This window comes from Hippocampus zosterae, chromosome 15 (assembly GCF_025434085.1).
Source record: "Hippocampus zosterae strain Florida chromosome 15, ASM2543408v3, whole genome shotgun sequence".
Taxonomy (NCBI): domain Eukaryota; kingdom Metazoa; phylum Chordata; class Actinopteri; order Syngnathiformes; family Syngnathidae; genus Hippocampus; species Hippocampus zosterae.
The window spans coordinates 2,428,855-2,446,147 of record NC_067465.1 but is presented as its reverse complement, the minus strand read 5'-3'; the positions used below and the strand labels follow the sequence as shown (position 1 = coordinate 2,446,147).

Below are 17,293 nucleotides of genomic sequence, written 5' to 3'. Positions count from 1 at the left end.
AAACTCCAAACACATGGTGAATCATTTGCAGGAAGCCAACAAGGGAGAGAGTTCATGTAAAAAACTTGGCCCAGCAACAATTGTATTTGCCGTATCAATTCAGACATGAGATGTTTTTTTGTTTTTTTTTTTCTATGAACATTTTGAATGTAATGGAGCAAACACAGACAGAAGTCAGGGCTTGAGTGACACAATCACTACAAGCCAAACAAATAAACATCAGATAAAGTGGGAACAGTGGCTGAATCAATATATAAATAAAGGTCAGTTTGAAATGCGAGAAGTACTTGGTTACTGTGTTTCGTGTGCTAAGTGGTTCACAAGTTTTGGGAATTCAGTTCAAAACATTTGCAAAGCCATGGGAACATGTTCTGAGAGGATGCCAAGTGATTTTTTTTTCTTCTCTGGACAAGCACTATATTGTCATGGGATATGAAGTTTGTGGCCCAAAACAGAAAGCAGGGAGTAGTACTTTGAAGAAAATATGAACAAAAATGCTTTTTGGGTGACGCTGGAAAAACGAAATCCAGAAACGCCAAACTCCAAATTAACAAAGAAAAAAACGATGACAGCAACACAACGATCTGACACAAGGGACCCGGATGACACACACACGCGCACACACTGTATATGCCACTTCTGGGCTACGTAAAAAGAAAGCAGGCTTTAGGACCCAGCGGAGGTCCGATTGTGCTCTGTCTGTCGCCTGGGCTGCGTGGAGGAACCCCAAGCCGAACCGGAGCGCTTCCCCCAGCTAGTCCTGGGCAGAGCTGGAACCCGGAGCGTGCGGAGCATGAGAGGCGTCGGTCGCGGGCGCAAGGAGCCCGCTTGACTCCTGAAAGCGCCGCAAGATGAAGACACCGCTGGTAAAGGTTGTTTTGCATGATCTTTTTCCTTACATTTCAGTTCATTTTTAAAGGCATATCGCTCTCGCTCAAATCTCAGCTGTGTTGAGCGAAGTGCGCTCTAACAGCCAGCATAAGCTCGCTGTGTTCACTGACTGTCGGATCAAAAGATTAGGTTCGCAACAATGCAGCCAACAGATGTGCCCCGCAACTAAGCTTTGATTGTGCTCCACCCCCACCCCACTAAGTGTTTTGGGTTCATTATTTTACGCGCGAGAAGAGATTGTGCCTTTATCGCGCAACCCCCCCCCCCCCCCATAAAGATCGATTTTAGAAACTACCTGTTTGCCACGTAAGTGTACCGTGTGTGTGTGTTACAGACTAGCGAAATTACTTTAAAACCTTCCCGATTCCGACCTTCAGAGACGCCCCTGAACACACCTTGAGTGTGATCGCTTCGCAGCACGAGACTTTCCGGAAGGATTTTTTTTTTACGTGCTGCTGATTAGGTTAGCAATAGAATTCAAATGGGAGTGAACTCCTTGAGTGCAAGGACTAGGAGAATTATACCTGCGAGCGCTGGTATTTTATTTTTTTATTTTTGCTAAAGGATAAAAAAAGTAGTCGTCTATTTGATGTAGGTATTTACTTGGAGGTAGCATGCGACTAATTTGAGCAAGGTGGTTATTGATTGGAGTTAGAACGGAAATTTACAACACGATAAATAATTAGGGTAAAGCGATGTGGGTGCGATTTAAAAAAAAAAAGATTGAGAATCTTTTTGATCATGTACAATTCAGTAGGCGGTTTTGATCAAGTACTGCAGAAGGATTTCTTTTCGTCATCATGATTTTTTTTTTGATCATGTAAAACTGGTGTTGATGAATGGTCAGGTAGAATTGGTTAAATCCGGCGGGTATGATAAATTGATAAAACATTATTTGATCTTGTAGAATTGAAGAAATCCAGCATTTTGATCAATGAGCTGGGCATGAGAAATGGATTTTGTCTTTGATATCAACTCGACGGGTATAATAAGATTTTTGCAAAAATGTGATGAGCGTAAAGTTTTTAAAAGGGAAGTCCAGTCAAAATGTTTTCTTTACAATAAGTTCTCTGTGCCCTCATTTGTGGAACTTGAATGAAGTAGCAAAACCCACCCATGTTGATGTCAACTAGATGCTTTCGATCACATCTGCATTTTAAATCAAGCAGCTTTTCGACGCCGCACATGCAACCCAAACTCATTTTCGGCCCACATTTTGCAATACTTGTTTCCCATCGGATGGCGACAACCTACTAAAACCCGCAATGTCTTTTCCCAGCGCCATGGTGTCGCCATGCTCGTCGCGCTGCTGCTGTGCGCCAGCCTCTTCCTGGTCTACAATGGCAGCTTCTACGGCTCCGTTCGGGACGCTAACGACACGCGAACGCGGCGGCAAGAGCAGCCGCCGGGGCCCGCCGGCGCCTCCTTCGGCCCGGCCCGGCCTCATCCCCCGGCGCTGCAGGGCTACAGCAGCATCGTGGACCACAAGGTAAAGGGCCGCTGCAAACTATCTATCTAGCGTGTGAGTCATTTATCACAATTCACCGCCCGCCTGTCATTACTCATTACTGGTGAGGCTACAATTACATCCCCGTACGCTCTAATTGAAAACCGACGCCACTCGCGCCGCTCATCTTGATTCTAGCCAGGAGCCCCCCCCCCAAAAAAAATCAATGTGAGCCGTTAAATGATCGTGACACGCCGTATTCCGAGAGGCTGAAAGGCAAATGTTTAGAACTGCATGTAAATGCTGGCAGTGGAAAGCAGATACAATCGTCCCCTGGCCAAACAACTGCAACATATTTTACATAATAGAGAGTTTCCTGCATCTTCGGTAAATTATCATTTTTCACAAAGCACTTTTTTTTTCCTTTGAATGCAACAAATGTGATTGGGGTCAGAAGGGAGAACAATTTATTCGGCACCGGCTGTGCAGCAGCACTCGGCTCTGATAAGGCAAAGAAAATTAAAGTTGGGAATGAGAAGGAAGGGGAAAAAAAAGAAGTAAATAACCTGGTAAAGGCAGAGAGGGGGGGGGAAGGTAGGGACAAGTGGGACATGACAAAGGATCGGCGCAAATGGAAAAAGGGCAGACAATCTGAAGATGAAGTGTTAAATCTCACAGGAAGTACTCGTCTTGACGCCGGAATCTGACAGACTGATATCCTGTAATCATGCAGGAGTGAGAAGTGGCTTGGGCATCAAAGGTGCAAACAAGCTTGAGAGATGTTGTCGGACATGATTGGCACCATGTCAGGACGATGGAAGGAATGAAAAAAAAAAATCCTATATGCTCACTTTGAAGGACTGAAAATACTTCTCCCTTTGCGCAGTTCTCCAAATAAGACGCACAGTGTGCTCGCTTCAAGCGGTTTCTTTGTCATTAAAAAAAAAAAGAATTAAAACATCGGATTGTACTTTTTGAACACCAAAATGTTGAGTGAAACCATGTAAGGATGAACGTCAGCTGGCTTAATGTTAACGTGTCAAGCAAAACGCCATAGATGGGCTAACGGAATTTACCACTGATGCTGCTGCAACAATTGTCATAAAAAAGAAACGCATTACAATGAATTTTGTTGTTTTTTTTGGGGGGGGGGGCTGGAACAGATAAACATATTTCACAAGATGCCACTATATATAAAAAAAAAAAAAACGGACGGACGCGGCCCTCGTTTGTAACCGCTGTTCTATATGACGCATTATGGAGTAGGTACAAGTCTTTTTTTTTTTTTCTTTAAACCTCGATGGAGGTAATTAACAACTGTCGCTAATGAGGCAAACTTCTTGCTTGGAGGAAAAGAAATGGCGACGGCTGACATTTCGGGACAATTTACCGGTAGCTTCTACCTTGTCGCTCCAAGGGAGGAATGACGCCGTTTGCGCCCCCCCCAGACCCCGACAAGGAGTCGCTCTCACCAGCGCTCGGGTGGCAGCTGCACGAGATGTTTAATATTTCACTAAGCCATTCTTCTCCCGTCTTTTTGAGGACACAGTCGTGCCATCAGCCAGCTGGAGAGCGAGACGGGGGAGTGGGAGGTGGGGGGGGGAGCTCCCCAATTACATACGCGCGGCTGTCTGTCTGCCATTTAGAAAACATCAAACTCAAAGCGACGGACCATCTTTAGCTCCGAGAAGTCATGAAAGGCACGAAAATGTTTTCGCTTCCAGCGGGAGCTGCTTGCAACTTGCAAGGCGGCGGGCGCGTGCCCCCCCCCCTGGCGTCAAGGCCTACGGGAAGCAATTACCAAAGATGATGGCAGGAGCATCTTGATAAGCGTTCCCTTGACGGGAGTAATATCACACCCAGCGGTTAAGGAATCACGAGTAAAGTCATAGATTTTGTACCATAACGCCGGGGAGTGAGCGGAATGGTAATTCCGGGCCTCTTGGGTGTCAAAGTCTCTTGAAGTGGCGATTTCGGGCTCAGCTTTGGCCATTTCGAGACAAACTGACCTCTTGCCAGGTTGCTTTCAACCACATAAGCTAGACCAGGGGTGTCCAAACTTTTTGCCAAGGGGGCCAAATTTTATGTGGTAAAATGTCGGGGGGCCGACCTTGGCTGACATTCTTTACATTGAACAACAATATTGTTCAACAAATTTTAGTAAGCCAGTCTGTTTCACATTTCCATTTTTATTTTAATTTCAACAATCTTAATAATTTCTTTTGGTTCATTTGAAACAGGAATTTGAAATATGACATATCAGTCAATATAAACACGGAGTGATGTCTTGTTAACTCGTGAGTGATGCCCTCTAGTGTCTAAATGCTATTACTCATTTAGTGAATGCTATTACTCATTTAGCCACTAGAGGGAAGCAGTACTCTATGAAACCTCACTCACCAGTCTACGAGACCTCAGTCAATGCAACACGTGTTCCATTGCGCCCAACCTGCGGGCCAGACGGCACTGATTTTATGACGGGGGCCGAGGGCCGGATTAAATTCGACCGCGGGCCGGATTTGGCCCGCGGGCCGGACTTTGGACATGACTGAGCTAGACTGTTTGAGGAAGCCGGTTTCCCTTGACAACATGAACGTTAGCAGGAGTAGATGTACAAACAAACAATAAAAGTCTCAAGAAGCTATCCCTGAAAAGACAAAGGAGGAAAAAAAAAACATGAAAGCACCCGGAGAACGTACCGTAGCTGAGATCTGAACCCAAAACTGACAATAGTCGCTCGACGGGTTCGTCTTTTTTCTTCCTTTTTAAAAAAATGAAATATAATGTATTGTTTGGCAGTCAAGCAAAATCAAGTCCAACGAAAAAAAATTAAATTAATTGAAAAGTTGGAAGAGTACTTCTGCTGTATCTTTTCTAATATTGCCAGCAGGGATTCAACTTGTCGCCTCCTGCAAGCATTTCATGAATCATGCTGCAGAGCTGCCCCGTTTTTGACATTTATGCACTGTGACATGATTAAAACAGTCAGTTTCAATCACGCAAAGTGATATAATCTATTCCGGGGCTCCGTCACGATCATTAAAACTTTATTAAATCGAGCGGCAACATTTTAAAAAATTCATCGCCACGTACAAAAGAAGTTAACCACGGTTAATTCAAAACCAAATTAAGTAAAACTACTCAGTCTTTAAAGGTGAATGGAGTGGGCTTATCTGCGCTGGTTATTAGCCGTTGGTAGTTTCAGCTAAATGCTACGCTATTGCGAGACTTCTACTGGCAGCAAGTAAATGTTTTATTACGAAGACCAATGGATGCGGCCAGTTTGCGACGGGTGGCAGTTGATAACAAATTGATGATAGCCGATTGCTGGGAACTGGTTGCTGACAGTTGATGGCAGTTGATAGTCAATAGCTGTTAGCTGCTAGCTTAAAGCGGATGAAGATGATGGGTGATGGGCTATGGTTGACGGATCATCGCTGCTTAAAATTGATCGATGCTAAGCGATAGGTGATAGTTGAAGAAAATGCCAGTTGATTGCAATGAATTCTTCAATGTAAGTGACAGTTGGCGGCTGATAGTTATGATAGATGATAGTTGTGAGATATTAATTGATAGTTGGCGGGTGACAGTTGATTGACGATAGTCGAATCGCCCATTTTACTCATTGTTCCGCGCTTTCGCACTTGCCATCACATCCACTCCCACGCAGTAAACGAGACGCAAAACGCGTCGCAAAACAAGCATCATGCTCGTGTGCGGGTGTTGCGCGCACAAGGCGACAACATCAGGCGGGCGTCTGCGAGCAGTCAAAATGTGACGTCGGCGAGGGCAAACAGGCCGTTCCCAATCTGGCGCAAGAATGCTGGAGATGAGCGTCACAAATCCAGCGGAATCAAGTCCCACGGGGCCAATTAGTACTTCTTGCTAGGCAACAAGAATAACAACGCATGTGACAGGCGAACATCAATAATTACCCGGCCGCTGGCTCGGCTTGACCTGGAGCGGCAGACACGTATCAGCATGTGTAAACTTCATGATGGTCTGCCTCACTAGTTGCCCGTTTATGTTAACATCGCACGTCAACCGTCACTTTTAATACATACAACCAAACAGGGAAAATAACACATAACACATCTACCAGAGCTTCGTTTCACGAAATATCCACTGTCAAACAAACAAGACATTAAAAACCCTGCCAAATGAAAAGACTGTAAATTACTTGTAAATTTGACACACCACAGAGAAAAGAGTGATGTTAAGAACCCTGCCAGATTAGAATGATTAACAAAAAAACGGTCTCCACACCAAATCTAGCATCATCCTTTTGTCAACATATTAGACCAACAAAAATATATCCACAATGTTTGGAATATATCCAACTGAGTCGTGGGGCTTTCCGTGCCGTGATGAGAAGCGCTAACCACCACCTAGCAAGCTAACCGGAGCTCATTTTGGGCTGAAGGACAGCTAGCAGATAGCGAGTCAACGGCTTCACACCCTCACTTGGCGATGTGTCGTCCCAGAGACACTTCAGGGAAAGTTAACAGTTCATTTATATTTAATGGTGGCACACAACATTTAGCTCATGGCTCACACTACAGGACAGCCATTTTGTACACATACTTCTTGCGAGTTACAGACCCACAGTGTTTTGTGTTCCAAAATTTTACTGTAGTCTGATTAACACAAAATACACCATAATACTTGGGAACTTAAAAAACGACACAAGCTCTTCTGTAAATGTTGGCATCCTGGGGAGATTGGGTTGGAGGAATAGCTAGCTAGCTAGCTAGCTAACTGTATGTCCCAACTGCGTCGGGTCATTCGAGATGTGATTGAACGCGCCTGTTCTTATGTGGGGGGCAGAGGGGACCCTTGTTCTAGCCATGCCTTCCCAAAAACAAACCCTGAAAGACTGAAATGGAAAAACAATTTTGTGCTTTATCCCCACACTTCAGTATCAAAAACACTGAAGAGATACGGTGTGTGGAATTGACTCAATATTACCAAGTCAAGCGGTTGCACACAATAGAATAATTTGGATCTAGAAAATTTTATGTAGCTCTCTATGATGGTGCTTAATTACCTTTTTGTGAAGTCGCTTCGCTGTACAGACACAAAATGGCAGACCGAGTTAATGACAGTTGACAGCTGATATGTAACGACACTTGGGAGATGATCGTCGCTCATTTTCGATGATTGCCGATGGCTGATATCGCATATAGTTTCTACTGAATATGAGAGGTGGTAGACGATAGGAAAGTAAGGTCCTGTCATCAAAGGACCTCGCCGAATCCCCTCAGCTACCCTTGTCCTACTTTTTCAACAGCTTCTTCTCTGACACACACTACTTCTTGGTCCTTAAGGAGGGAGGAAAAAATGAGAAGCAAGAAAAAAAAGAAAAAAAAAAAGGGTCTTGCTTCTTTCTCATTTCCCTTCCGACCCCTGTGCTGGCATTTCATTTCCCTGTCCACCTCTCTGTCTATGTGTCATGCACCCCCCCCCCCCCACTTCCTGGTCACTACCCATCGGGCTCCCCGACAACAACAACAACAGCAACCCAAAAATAGGTGTGAAGGCAGAAAAATATCTTTTGAAACCCCCCCCCCCCCCTCGTCTTTTGTATTCCAAGCAACCGTTGCTGCGTTGCCCGCGTGTGTGTGGTGAAAGCTGTCTCCTCTCCCGGCTGCATGGAGGTTACAACTGTGCACCGGAGGCCGTCCGCCTGAAATGGAGCCAATTATAGCAAGGAGGCGGGGAGGGGGGGGGGGGGGGTTTAGAGACAGCATGTTGCAACGCGGTGCAACTCCCATTGTCTGCTCACTTTCTCTGTGCCAGAATCCAAACAAAGTACACTAATTGAAACTCACGGGCCAGTGGGGAGGCGTTGGCCGCCAGACGGGGAGAAAGTTCACCGCATTGTGCTTTGTTGAGGAGAAGTTTTCAGGTTTAATGGCGCGCCGTCCTGCCTCGTGGGGCAGAGTGCGGGTGCCCGCGAGGTGGGCAGAGGTGCGCGCTGAGTGATGACAGTGCAGTGGTGAAAATGAAGCCCCTCGAGGACTGCGGTCGGGCAGTCCTCTTACTCTGACTGTTAGCTGGAGTACGGTATATTATCCAAAAAAAATATTATTTTTGATGTCTCAAGAGAGGGCGGCCCGGTAGGCCAGTGGTTAGCACATGGGCTTCACAGTGCAGAGGTACCGGGTTCGATTCCAGCTCCGGCCTCCCTGTGTGGAGTTTGCATGTTCTCCCCAAGGGGCCTGCGTGGGTTTTCTCCGGGTGCTCCGGTTTCCTCCCACATTCCAAAAACATGCGTGGCAGGCTGATTGAACACTCTAAATTGTCCCGAGGTGTGAGTGCGGATGGTTGTTCGTTTGTGTGCCCTGCGATTGGCTGGCAACCGATTCAGGGTGTCCCCCGCCTACTGCCCGGAGACAGCTGGGATAGGCTCCAGCACCCCCCGCGACCCTAGTGAGGATCAAGCGGTTAGGAAGATGAATGAATGAATGTCTCAAGAGATATGGCATGTCCACGATGACTTGAATTAATTTCTACAGGTCAACAATGGACCAGAATTGCTTTTCCAGGCTAGTGAGATAACTGGTAAGGAAGATTTCGGTGCAATTGACATTGTACGTTTTACATAACATGACAATAAACCGAAAATTAATAATATTGTAGTCAATAATCTTGAATCCCGACCCGCATGCGATGGGCACCTTTGGCGAGCAGGAAGTAACGGGGAGTCAGCGCCATCACATTAGCATTCAAAAGAAAAGCAGAAAAAGCTCGCAGGCACGGATTTCCACTCGTCAGCCTTCTTGGCGTGACGCTTTCATTTGCGGCGTGACAATGCTCATCCGTGTTCTTGCTGATGTTACATAACGCCGACGTCCGACTCCCCCCCCCCCAACAGTGAAACGATTGTTGTATTTTGGTCAGAATGTCGCACGCACGGAGGCCAATTAAATCTCCATTCGGATCTCTATTGATAACATCGCAAAGAAGCTTCGTCACACTCTCAACGAGGAGCTCGTCTCATCTCTCTCGACTTTCTGCCGAACGACGCCACGCGTCTTCAAAAGGAGACTCGAACCCACGCTTGTTTTTTGCACTTCCCGCCTCCTCGCTCCGCACCTCACCTTCATTACCTGTCAGCCGAGCCACTATCGTGCTTGCCGACCGCCTGAAACGTCCGCGGGCAGCTCCAAACGAGCTCTCCCTCCCGTCACTTCCTTCTGCCGAGCTCGCCCCGCAGCATAACGAACGCACGTTTGATGCCCGGGCTTGAGAGGCTGACGTTTGAGTCGACTATATAATTGGTGCTCTCGCAAGCTTCTCCGCTGCTTGCTGCCTTTTGGCTGGCGCTTACCCGCTTTGTGTGAGGTATTTTGGAACCTTTTCTAACTTATCTTGACACTTTTGCTTACTCTTAAGAATAGAAACCACAAAAAAAAAAAAATGGTATCGGATAATGTCCTGCAGAAGTGAAAGTTTTCTGGGCGTTGATGAGTTACACAACCGCTAGAGAGGGCCACGTTTATTCCTATGTTGTGAAATGGAGGCTGTAAATTTCCCCAGTGTGGGACGAATAAAGGATATCTTATCTTATCTTATCTTAAATGACCACAATCATTTATTGTTTAAAAAAATACGTTGAGGCCCCTTCAATAGTCATTCATTCATTCATCTTCCTAACCGCTTGTTCCTTACTAGGGTCGCGGGGGGTGCTGGAGCCTATCCCAGCTGTCCTCGGGCAGTAGGCGGGGCACACCCTGAATCGGTTGCCAGCCAATCGCAGGGCACACAGAAACGAACAACCATTTGCACTCACACTCACACCTAGGGACAATTTTTAGAGTGTTCAATCAGCCTGCCACGCATGTTTTTGGAATGTGGGAGGAAACCGGAGCACCCGGAGAAAACCCACGCAGGCCCGGGGAGAACATGCAAACTCCACACAGGGAGGCCGGAGCTGGAATCGAACCCGGTACCTCTGCACTGTGAAGCCGACGTGCCAACCACTGGACTACCGGGCCGCCCCCTTCAATATTGATTTTTAAAAAATTTTATTTATTTTTTGTCATTGCCCTCCTGAGATAAGGGTATGTCAAATATTTCTCAACTGTGGGCTTGTGAAGCCCCGTGAGACGCCATTTTGTTGAGAGTTTACGTGACGGACGGACCCACACAAAGTAACTGCAGAACGCCGCGTTTTTCACATCTTGAAAGCCGCGGATCATTTCCATTACGCTTAACTGTCGTGTGCCACTTTGTGTCGTGAAAAAAAAAATATGAATACTCTTTCAAGGCAGTTGTAGGGTACCATACCACGGAAATACTGTATGCCCCCCCCCCGTCCAACAGAAGGCTGGTGAAAAAATTTGAAGGTTTATCGGAGTTATTCTGGTTCTCTGTCTCACTTTTGAACCCTGGAAGCAAAAAAAAAAAAAAAGGCAATTTTGTTGCACCAGACGACGCCCTGCGGTGTGGCTTGATTGCCATCTTGTAGCATCGGCCAATTCTTCACCACCCGGTGTGCTCGCCGGCTGGCCTTCACTGGCTCCCTCACACCATGCCCCCCCACCACCTTGCTCCTCAACCCCCACCCCCCGCCAAATAATCAATAACACAGGAATGCTATTTCTCTGCTCTGAGGGGGGCATGGCATCCATCAGGCGTAATGGCCCCACTCGCAGTCCTCCAGGGAGACGGATCCGAACGTCGGGGAAAGGAGCAATTATCGGCCGCGTTACGCGTGAGCGGCTTCGGCCCTGTGAGCGGCGAGAGCGCCAAGCCGATCGGGGGTGCGGGGGGGAAACAAACCTGGCGATCATGTGCGTTACAGTCCTGTGCCTTTTCTACCTCTGTTTAATGACCTACTTGATATTATGAGAGTACGGCGATAACGATCAACGACGATAAAGAAAGACACGACATCTAAGTATCCAAAAGGCCTTTCCCGTCGGGTAAGGGTAACGTTGCGCGGTAGCAACACCCCAACGACAGCTGCGCGACAATGTGCAGAGTCATCGAGCAGACATAAAATGATCAGCGGGGCAATACGATCCCACGACGCTTGTGCGGTTGGTGCAGATAATCGTGGCACCATTTTTTTTTGGGAGGGGGGGGGGAGTCACTCCAATTCTGATACACACTGCAGTTGAGATGGAATTGAGAGAATTTGGTTCTTGTAGCGCTTGCATATATGAAAAAGAAGCTATTTGTCTCGCAAATGGACTAATCCATCCCAAGAGACCATTTGCTGTATCCGTATTATGTCCCAAGCAAAAGCTGTTCCATGCAATCCAAAAAACAAAGAAAAAAAACAAAAAGCACAATTAAATGAAATGTTCCCGCAAGCGTTTCATTCGCCACCGTGCCCGTTTTTCATGCCTCTCTCGATGCGTTCCTCCAATGAGACAAAATAGCCCGACGGCGATCACAACCGCGTCCGTCTAATCAACCAGACAGGGAAGGTTGTTGTGCTCCCGGCGCTCGGGCAAATACAAAACGAGCAATTTCAAGCGCATCAATGATTCATGCGAGCCGGAAGACGTGAATAATGTGGATTGCTGCTGATTTATTAGCAAGACGGGAAGGTTTTGTTTAGCCTTGGACACACGGTGGACGCTTTGCTGGGAATAGGACGCGCGGCTGCGGGCGTGAGGAGTCACATTACGTCCGTTAAATAAATCCAAGCCGTCAATACTCGACTACCTGGAATAAGTCACGTGACTCGATCCGCCCATTTTCATTTCAACAACTGAACGAGATCATCGCATGGGCGAGCTGGCGCCTATTCCGGCTGACTTCAGGCGGAAGGCGGAACCACACCCTCAACCGGTCGCCAGTCAGGCGCAAGGCACATAAGGAGACGGAAGGACCATTTGCACCCGTCGCAAGGCGGTAAACCGATCCCATGCCGCCCGAACACAAGTGAGGCGAGTGTTCCACGACGGCGTCGGCGACCGCATGACTCCACTTATTCGGTTATTCCTAACCACTGGACTACCGGGCCGCCCATTTCAACTCATTCACTCCCAAAGACGTCTTTAAACGTCTTCTAAGACTTGGTCTAGAATTGGCTGGTGCTGAATGAGTTAAAGTGCTTCTGTCCCAGTCCACTCCCCCCCCCCCCCCCCGAAAAAAATCCGTGCATGATCCGCTGGAGGAGAGGAATGGAGGAGGGGGTGGGGGGCGCAATTAATACCCTACAGATGAGACAGCACTCACTTTGCTCCATATATTTGCGTAGCACTGCCGAGCCCATCTTGAATTTGGCGAAACGCATCAATATTTGCATTCCAAATGATGGCAATCATATTCAAGACGTTGTTTGAACTTTACGGAGACCCGGTCGTCGTCGAAGCACGATTCGATGTTGATGTCTGCCCGCCTACCGAATTAGCGCAACCGCTGTCTTTTAACAGCTTCTTCCTCCTTTGACCAGCCTCTGAAAATGCACTGCCGGACGTGCGCCCTGGTGACCAGCTCGGGCCACCTGATCGGGGGCGGGCGGGGCCAAGAGATCGACCGGGCCGAGTGCGTCATCCGCATGAACGACGCGCCGGCCGCGGGGGGCTACGCCTCCGACGTGGGCCGCCGCACGTCCCTGCGCGTCGTGGCTCACTCCAGCATGCAGCGCGTGCTCCGGAGTCGCAATCAGCTGCTCAACGCCAGCCAGGATGCCGTTTTTATCTTCTGGGGGCCCAGCAGCTACATGCGGCGCGACGGCAAGGGCCTGGTCTACAACAACCTGCGACTCATGAGTCAGGTGCTGCCCGCGCTCAAAGTCTACATCATCTCCTGGCAGAAGATGTTGCAGTTTGACGACCTCTTCAAGAGGGAAACTGGCAAGGACAGGTAACGGCCAAGACACACCGACGAAATTTTTTTGGATGACGGAGCATTTTTGACCAACTTGACTTTTTGACTGACAGTTTAGTCTTCAATAAACCTCGAGCGGTCGCGTTGTCATGAACAGCAAGGCGAATTCCGTTTTCGATGAACTATTTTCATCCTCAGCACCTGAGCTTTTGTTCGGCGTTTCGGAGCAAATTGAACGCCACCTGGGTGAAGACGGACGCCGCCGAAGAAATTGCCTCGTGCGGGGGAGCAGCTCGGACATTTATCCCGCCCCGGCAAACGTTTGCCGTGATTAAATGGCTGCTGTTCTCATTTCCCGTTTTACCGCCGTAGCGACATGAGGAATTAATGATTGTGAAGAGTGGAGGGGCGTTAACTCGCTGTTGCGCATGCAAGGTTACTTTAAAAAAGAAAAACGCAAGGGGAGACTCTCCGGGCAACATTTTGTGCAATCAACAAACCTGCGTGCCTGTTTGTATGTTTCCACGATGAAGATTTGACTTTCTTTGTTTATGCCGTTACGGCGTCGAGATAATTAACACAGCGAAAGGAGTGTTTCGACATCCGCCTATTTTGATAACGGCAACAGAGGAGCGAACTCTCAGTGTGAGTTCAAGAGGCTGATCAAGTGTCTTTTTTAGAGTCAAATTAATCTCGTTTTTGCTCATCGGTCGTTAATTTCGACAGGGGTGGGCCACTGGTGATCCGCAGTTGAGTGGCCCCCTTGATTAATCCTAGAAAAGTTGAAAAATTTAAATAAAATGGTCGGGGTGTTGGAAGGGCTAATATAAACATTTTGTGTAAGTTGATTTTGGTGAAGACCCAAAAAAAAAATGCACAAAATGAGTTTTTGCGCTTAATGTTCAGCAGTTTTGCGGTTTCCTTGAATGGAAAGTTCTATGCGGGTTATTTTGTTGTTTGCAAAAAGTGGGTCTTTTATACGTACATTGAGAAATGGACTATGAACTTTGAAATATGACGTATTTTGCCAAAATGGTATTTTTGCCATACAACTGCCTCGAAAGACGGTTGCGTATCGAGACTTGACTGTCAAATAAGACATTACAGAGGATTATTTCGACAGGATTGTCCCACTCCTAGTTAATGATGATTGACATTTGACGCTTGCATGATGCTACCGTGTCCTATCAATATTTTGAGGCGACCGATATTTACCACTTGGGTATTCTCGACTGCACGCTGGCAGTAAACGGTATCTCGGGTATCACTATTTTGCACCACCGCTAGCATAAACTGATCGACATTTGACGTGTCGGGATCAACTCCATCAAATTTATATTTTGTCCTCTTCTGAATTAAAATAGGAGTAGGATCTGGGACTTCTGGAGCTTCCCTGTCCCCCCCCCCCCCCCCCCACACTCCCCTATTCAATAACATTAAACTTTGTGAGGCAGAGCAGGTCGTCAAAAAAGGTTTCCATTTTGATCTCCTTAAAACTCACCAAGGAACCCGCCATCGCATTTTATGTAGATTTGCACATTAAAAAAAAAAAAAAAACAAGTGCGGGAAGCTTGTTCAAAGTTCAAACACGTGCGGCAAAAATCAACACAAAATCAAAAAGAGCTCGTTAAATTGTTGGATCTCGGCGAGAAAGTCACCGGCAAACATCAGATGGAGGGGATAAATATTTGTGTTTGCCCACTGGCGGCTCCGGCGACATTTGCTTCGGTCTTATTCTTCGTCGCGCCTGTAAACACGGCAACGATAAGCACGCGCGGGTTCCTCGAGAGGACGTTGCCTCGAGAAGATGAAAGACTAGAAGCAAAAAAAAATAACGAATGCATCAGCACTGCGGCTCACCCCTGACACTGGCTGACGGCTTTTTTGTTTGTAAACACAGATGATAATTTAGCCGTCAATGAAACTAACAAGGTAGGAGTTGTCAGAAGGCGTCAAAGACACTTTTCAAGACACTTTTCTTTCTTTTGCTCCAAAAAATTGAAAGCCCATTTTAGGGTACTGCAAAATCGTCTATCTGGTCATCCGTCATCATGCGCTCTGTCCTTGCGGCGAGTGCGCGCAAGGCCGCCTTTCCTGATGAAGGCGTCCACGATTTGACAGGCTTCATTTGTATCGCTCGATGCACGGCGGCGCTGCCGCGTATTTTAATGACACCGCGCAGCAGCATGAACGATCAAGGTCCAGATTCTAGACGAGTCCTCACATAATCACATGCAAAAATCAAATATGTTCCCATTCATCAAACTGTCGCCCTCCACCTGTGTCGCAGGAGGATATCCAACTCGTGGCTGAGCACCGGCTGGTTCACGATGACCATCGCCCTGGAGCTGTGCGATAGGATCAACGTGTACGGGATGGTCTCGCCCGACTTTTGCAGGTGAGAGAGTGCTCGAGGTGCATATCCGGAATGTGCGCATTATGTTCGGCGTTCCTACGGAAGCAGCCGTCGTTCATAATTCGGCAATATCTGAGGTATTAGTGACAGATTAACGTGGACAAGGGTATCTCTGAAAAGGATTTGCTCGAGTAAAATGAAGGACTAAGGATTAAGGACCCCCCCCCCCCCCGCAACCCCCCAAAAAAAGGTGGTATCGTCTTAGCGCCATTAGCGCCATGAAATTTGCTACGAGGGTGAAAGGAATCCATTACATGTCACCCTCCAGCAGCCCCCCCCCCCCCGCCAAAAAAAAATCTGTAATATTCACCCACCGTAGCCACATAACACCACACAGCGTCTCTACTTGTCCATTGCGGAAATGCCAGCAGCGATATCAGGGGAACATGCGATGTATTGCATAAAGTTCCGAATTCAAATCATCGGTCCCCATTGAAATGAATGAAAATGCCATCAATCCGTTCAAGTTTAACCCCAATGTGTTTTAATATGGAAAAATAGCACTCAATATGGTTGTTTGTAAACAGATTAATGATAATTAAACAGAATGTGAAGAATGAAACTGTATGCACGTCAAGATTTCATGCTACAATTCAATTCATTGCCAACTTTGGCATTCGTGCTTTTTACAGTTCTCGAGGCATTCAAAAAAAAAAAAAATGAAGGCATCGGCGACCGTCTTTCCTTGACCACACAGAGCGGGAACGATAACCGGCGATACAGCACAATTATAAGTCTCCGAATTTGCCGCTTCAGACATTCTTTGACGCGTTTCCACAGCAGGGATCCCGCCGAGCACCCATCGGTGCCCTACCACTACTACGATCCGCGGGGGCCCGACGAGTGCGCCATGTACATATCGCACGAGCGCGGCCGACGGGGCAGCCATCACCGCTTCATCACGGAGAAGCGGGTCTTCGCCGACTGGGCGCGGACGTTTGACATCCATTTCTACCAGCCCGACTGGAGCCCCGCCCCTCTGCCGGCCAACCGCACCGTGAGCGGAGGAGTAACCGAGGGATGCCAAACGTGATCGGATGACATACCCGTCCGTCCCAGGGAATGCATGCGAGGAGTATCAACGCCAGACGACGTTGATCCTGATTTACACTTGTTGGGGGAGAACATTTTAGGGCTGCCGCCAAAAGTGGCACACGAAAAGCGTTCAAAGTCGCAAGCCCACGCCCCCCCCCCCCCCCCCCCGCTGCGAAGGTGAAGTAATATATGGAGCCAGCATCATCGTCTCATGGTCGCTCGGGAGAGCTAGCAACAACGTCAATCATTCTGTGTGTCGACAGTGTAGGCACCGATAGCAAGTTCAATATAAAGTTAAACTTTTGATGTTTTTTCAAAGATGGAGGAGGGCGGCTGGAATGAGGTTTTTTTTTTTATAAGGGCACATTCAGTCCCGACATGTTTCTGGTTACTTGCCAGACATGTCGCATATTTGACGGCACTTTTTCGTAACCTTGGCTGCCCTACGAATGAGCGCCGTCTCCGGCTAATCGTGTGATGGATGCCGCTACAAGTCACGCAAAACGTCGCCGCGTCACAGCAGACAAGAGGACGATGAAGATGGAGCGGCCACGCCGTTTGCCGCGGCGGACTTTTTTCTTTGGACGAGGACGTGACATGGCGATCGCTTGCTCAAGTGCACTTTTATCTCGCTGCATACCGAACACGCTTTTCACCGCCACTTCTTCCGAGAATCAGATGTCAGTGGGGGTTGAAAACGGCGAGAAAAGGTT

At 47.7% G+C, this 17,293-nt stretch overlaps 2 protein-coding genes across 5 annotated transcripts in view; both read left to right on the top strand.

Moving 5' to 3' along the window:
- Positions 1-17,293, top strand: part of LOC127615951 (transcription factor BTF3 homolog 4-like) — a 135,699-nt gene that overhangs the window by 10,484 nt on the left and 107,922 nt on the right. The gene's annotated exons all lie outside the window — the stretch shown is intronic.
- On the top strand, positions 722-16,579 carry st6galnac5a (ST6 (alpha-N-acetyl-neuraminyl-2,3-beta-galactosyl-1,3)-N-acetylgalactosaminide alpha-2,6-sialyltransferase 5a). Of its 4 annotated transcripts, none has more exons than XM_052087308.1 (5): positions 722-866; positions 2,171-2,380; positions 12,753-13,165; positions 15,420-15,527; positions 16,329-16,579. In XM_052087308.1, the coding sequence occupies exons 1-5, from the start codon at positions 852-854 to the stop codon at positions 16,576-16,578; spliced, it is 996 nt and encodes a 331-aa protein (XP_051943268.1). In that variant the 5' UTR covers positions 722-851; the 3' UTR covers position 16,579. The 4 variants fall into 4 exon arrangements, with proteins under 4 accessions (XP_051943268.1, XP_051943267.1, XP_051943266.1 ...); XM_052087307.1 differs by having other exon boundaries at positions 16,326-16,579; XM_052087306.1 differs by having other exon boundaries at positions 730-872.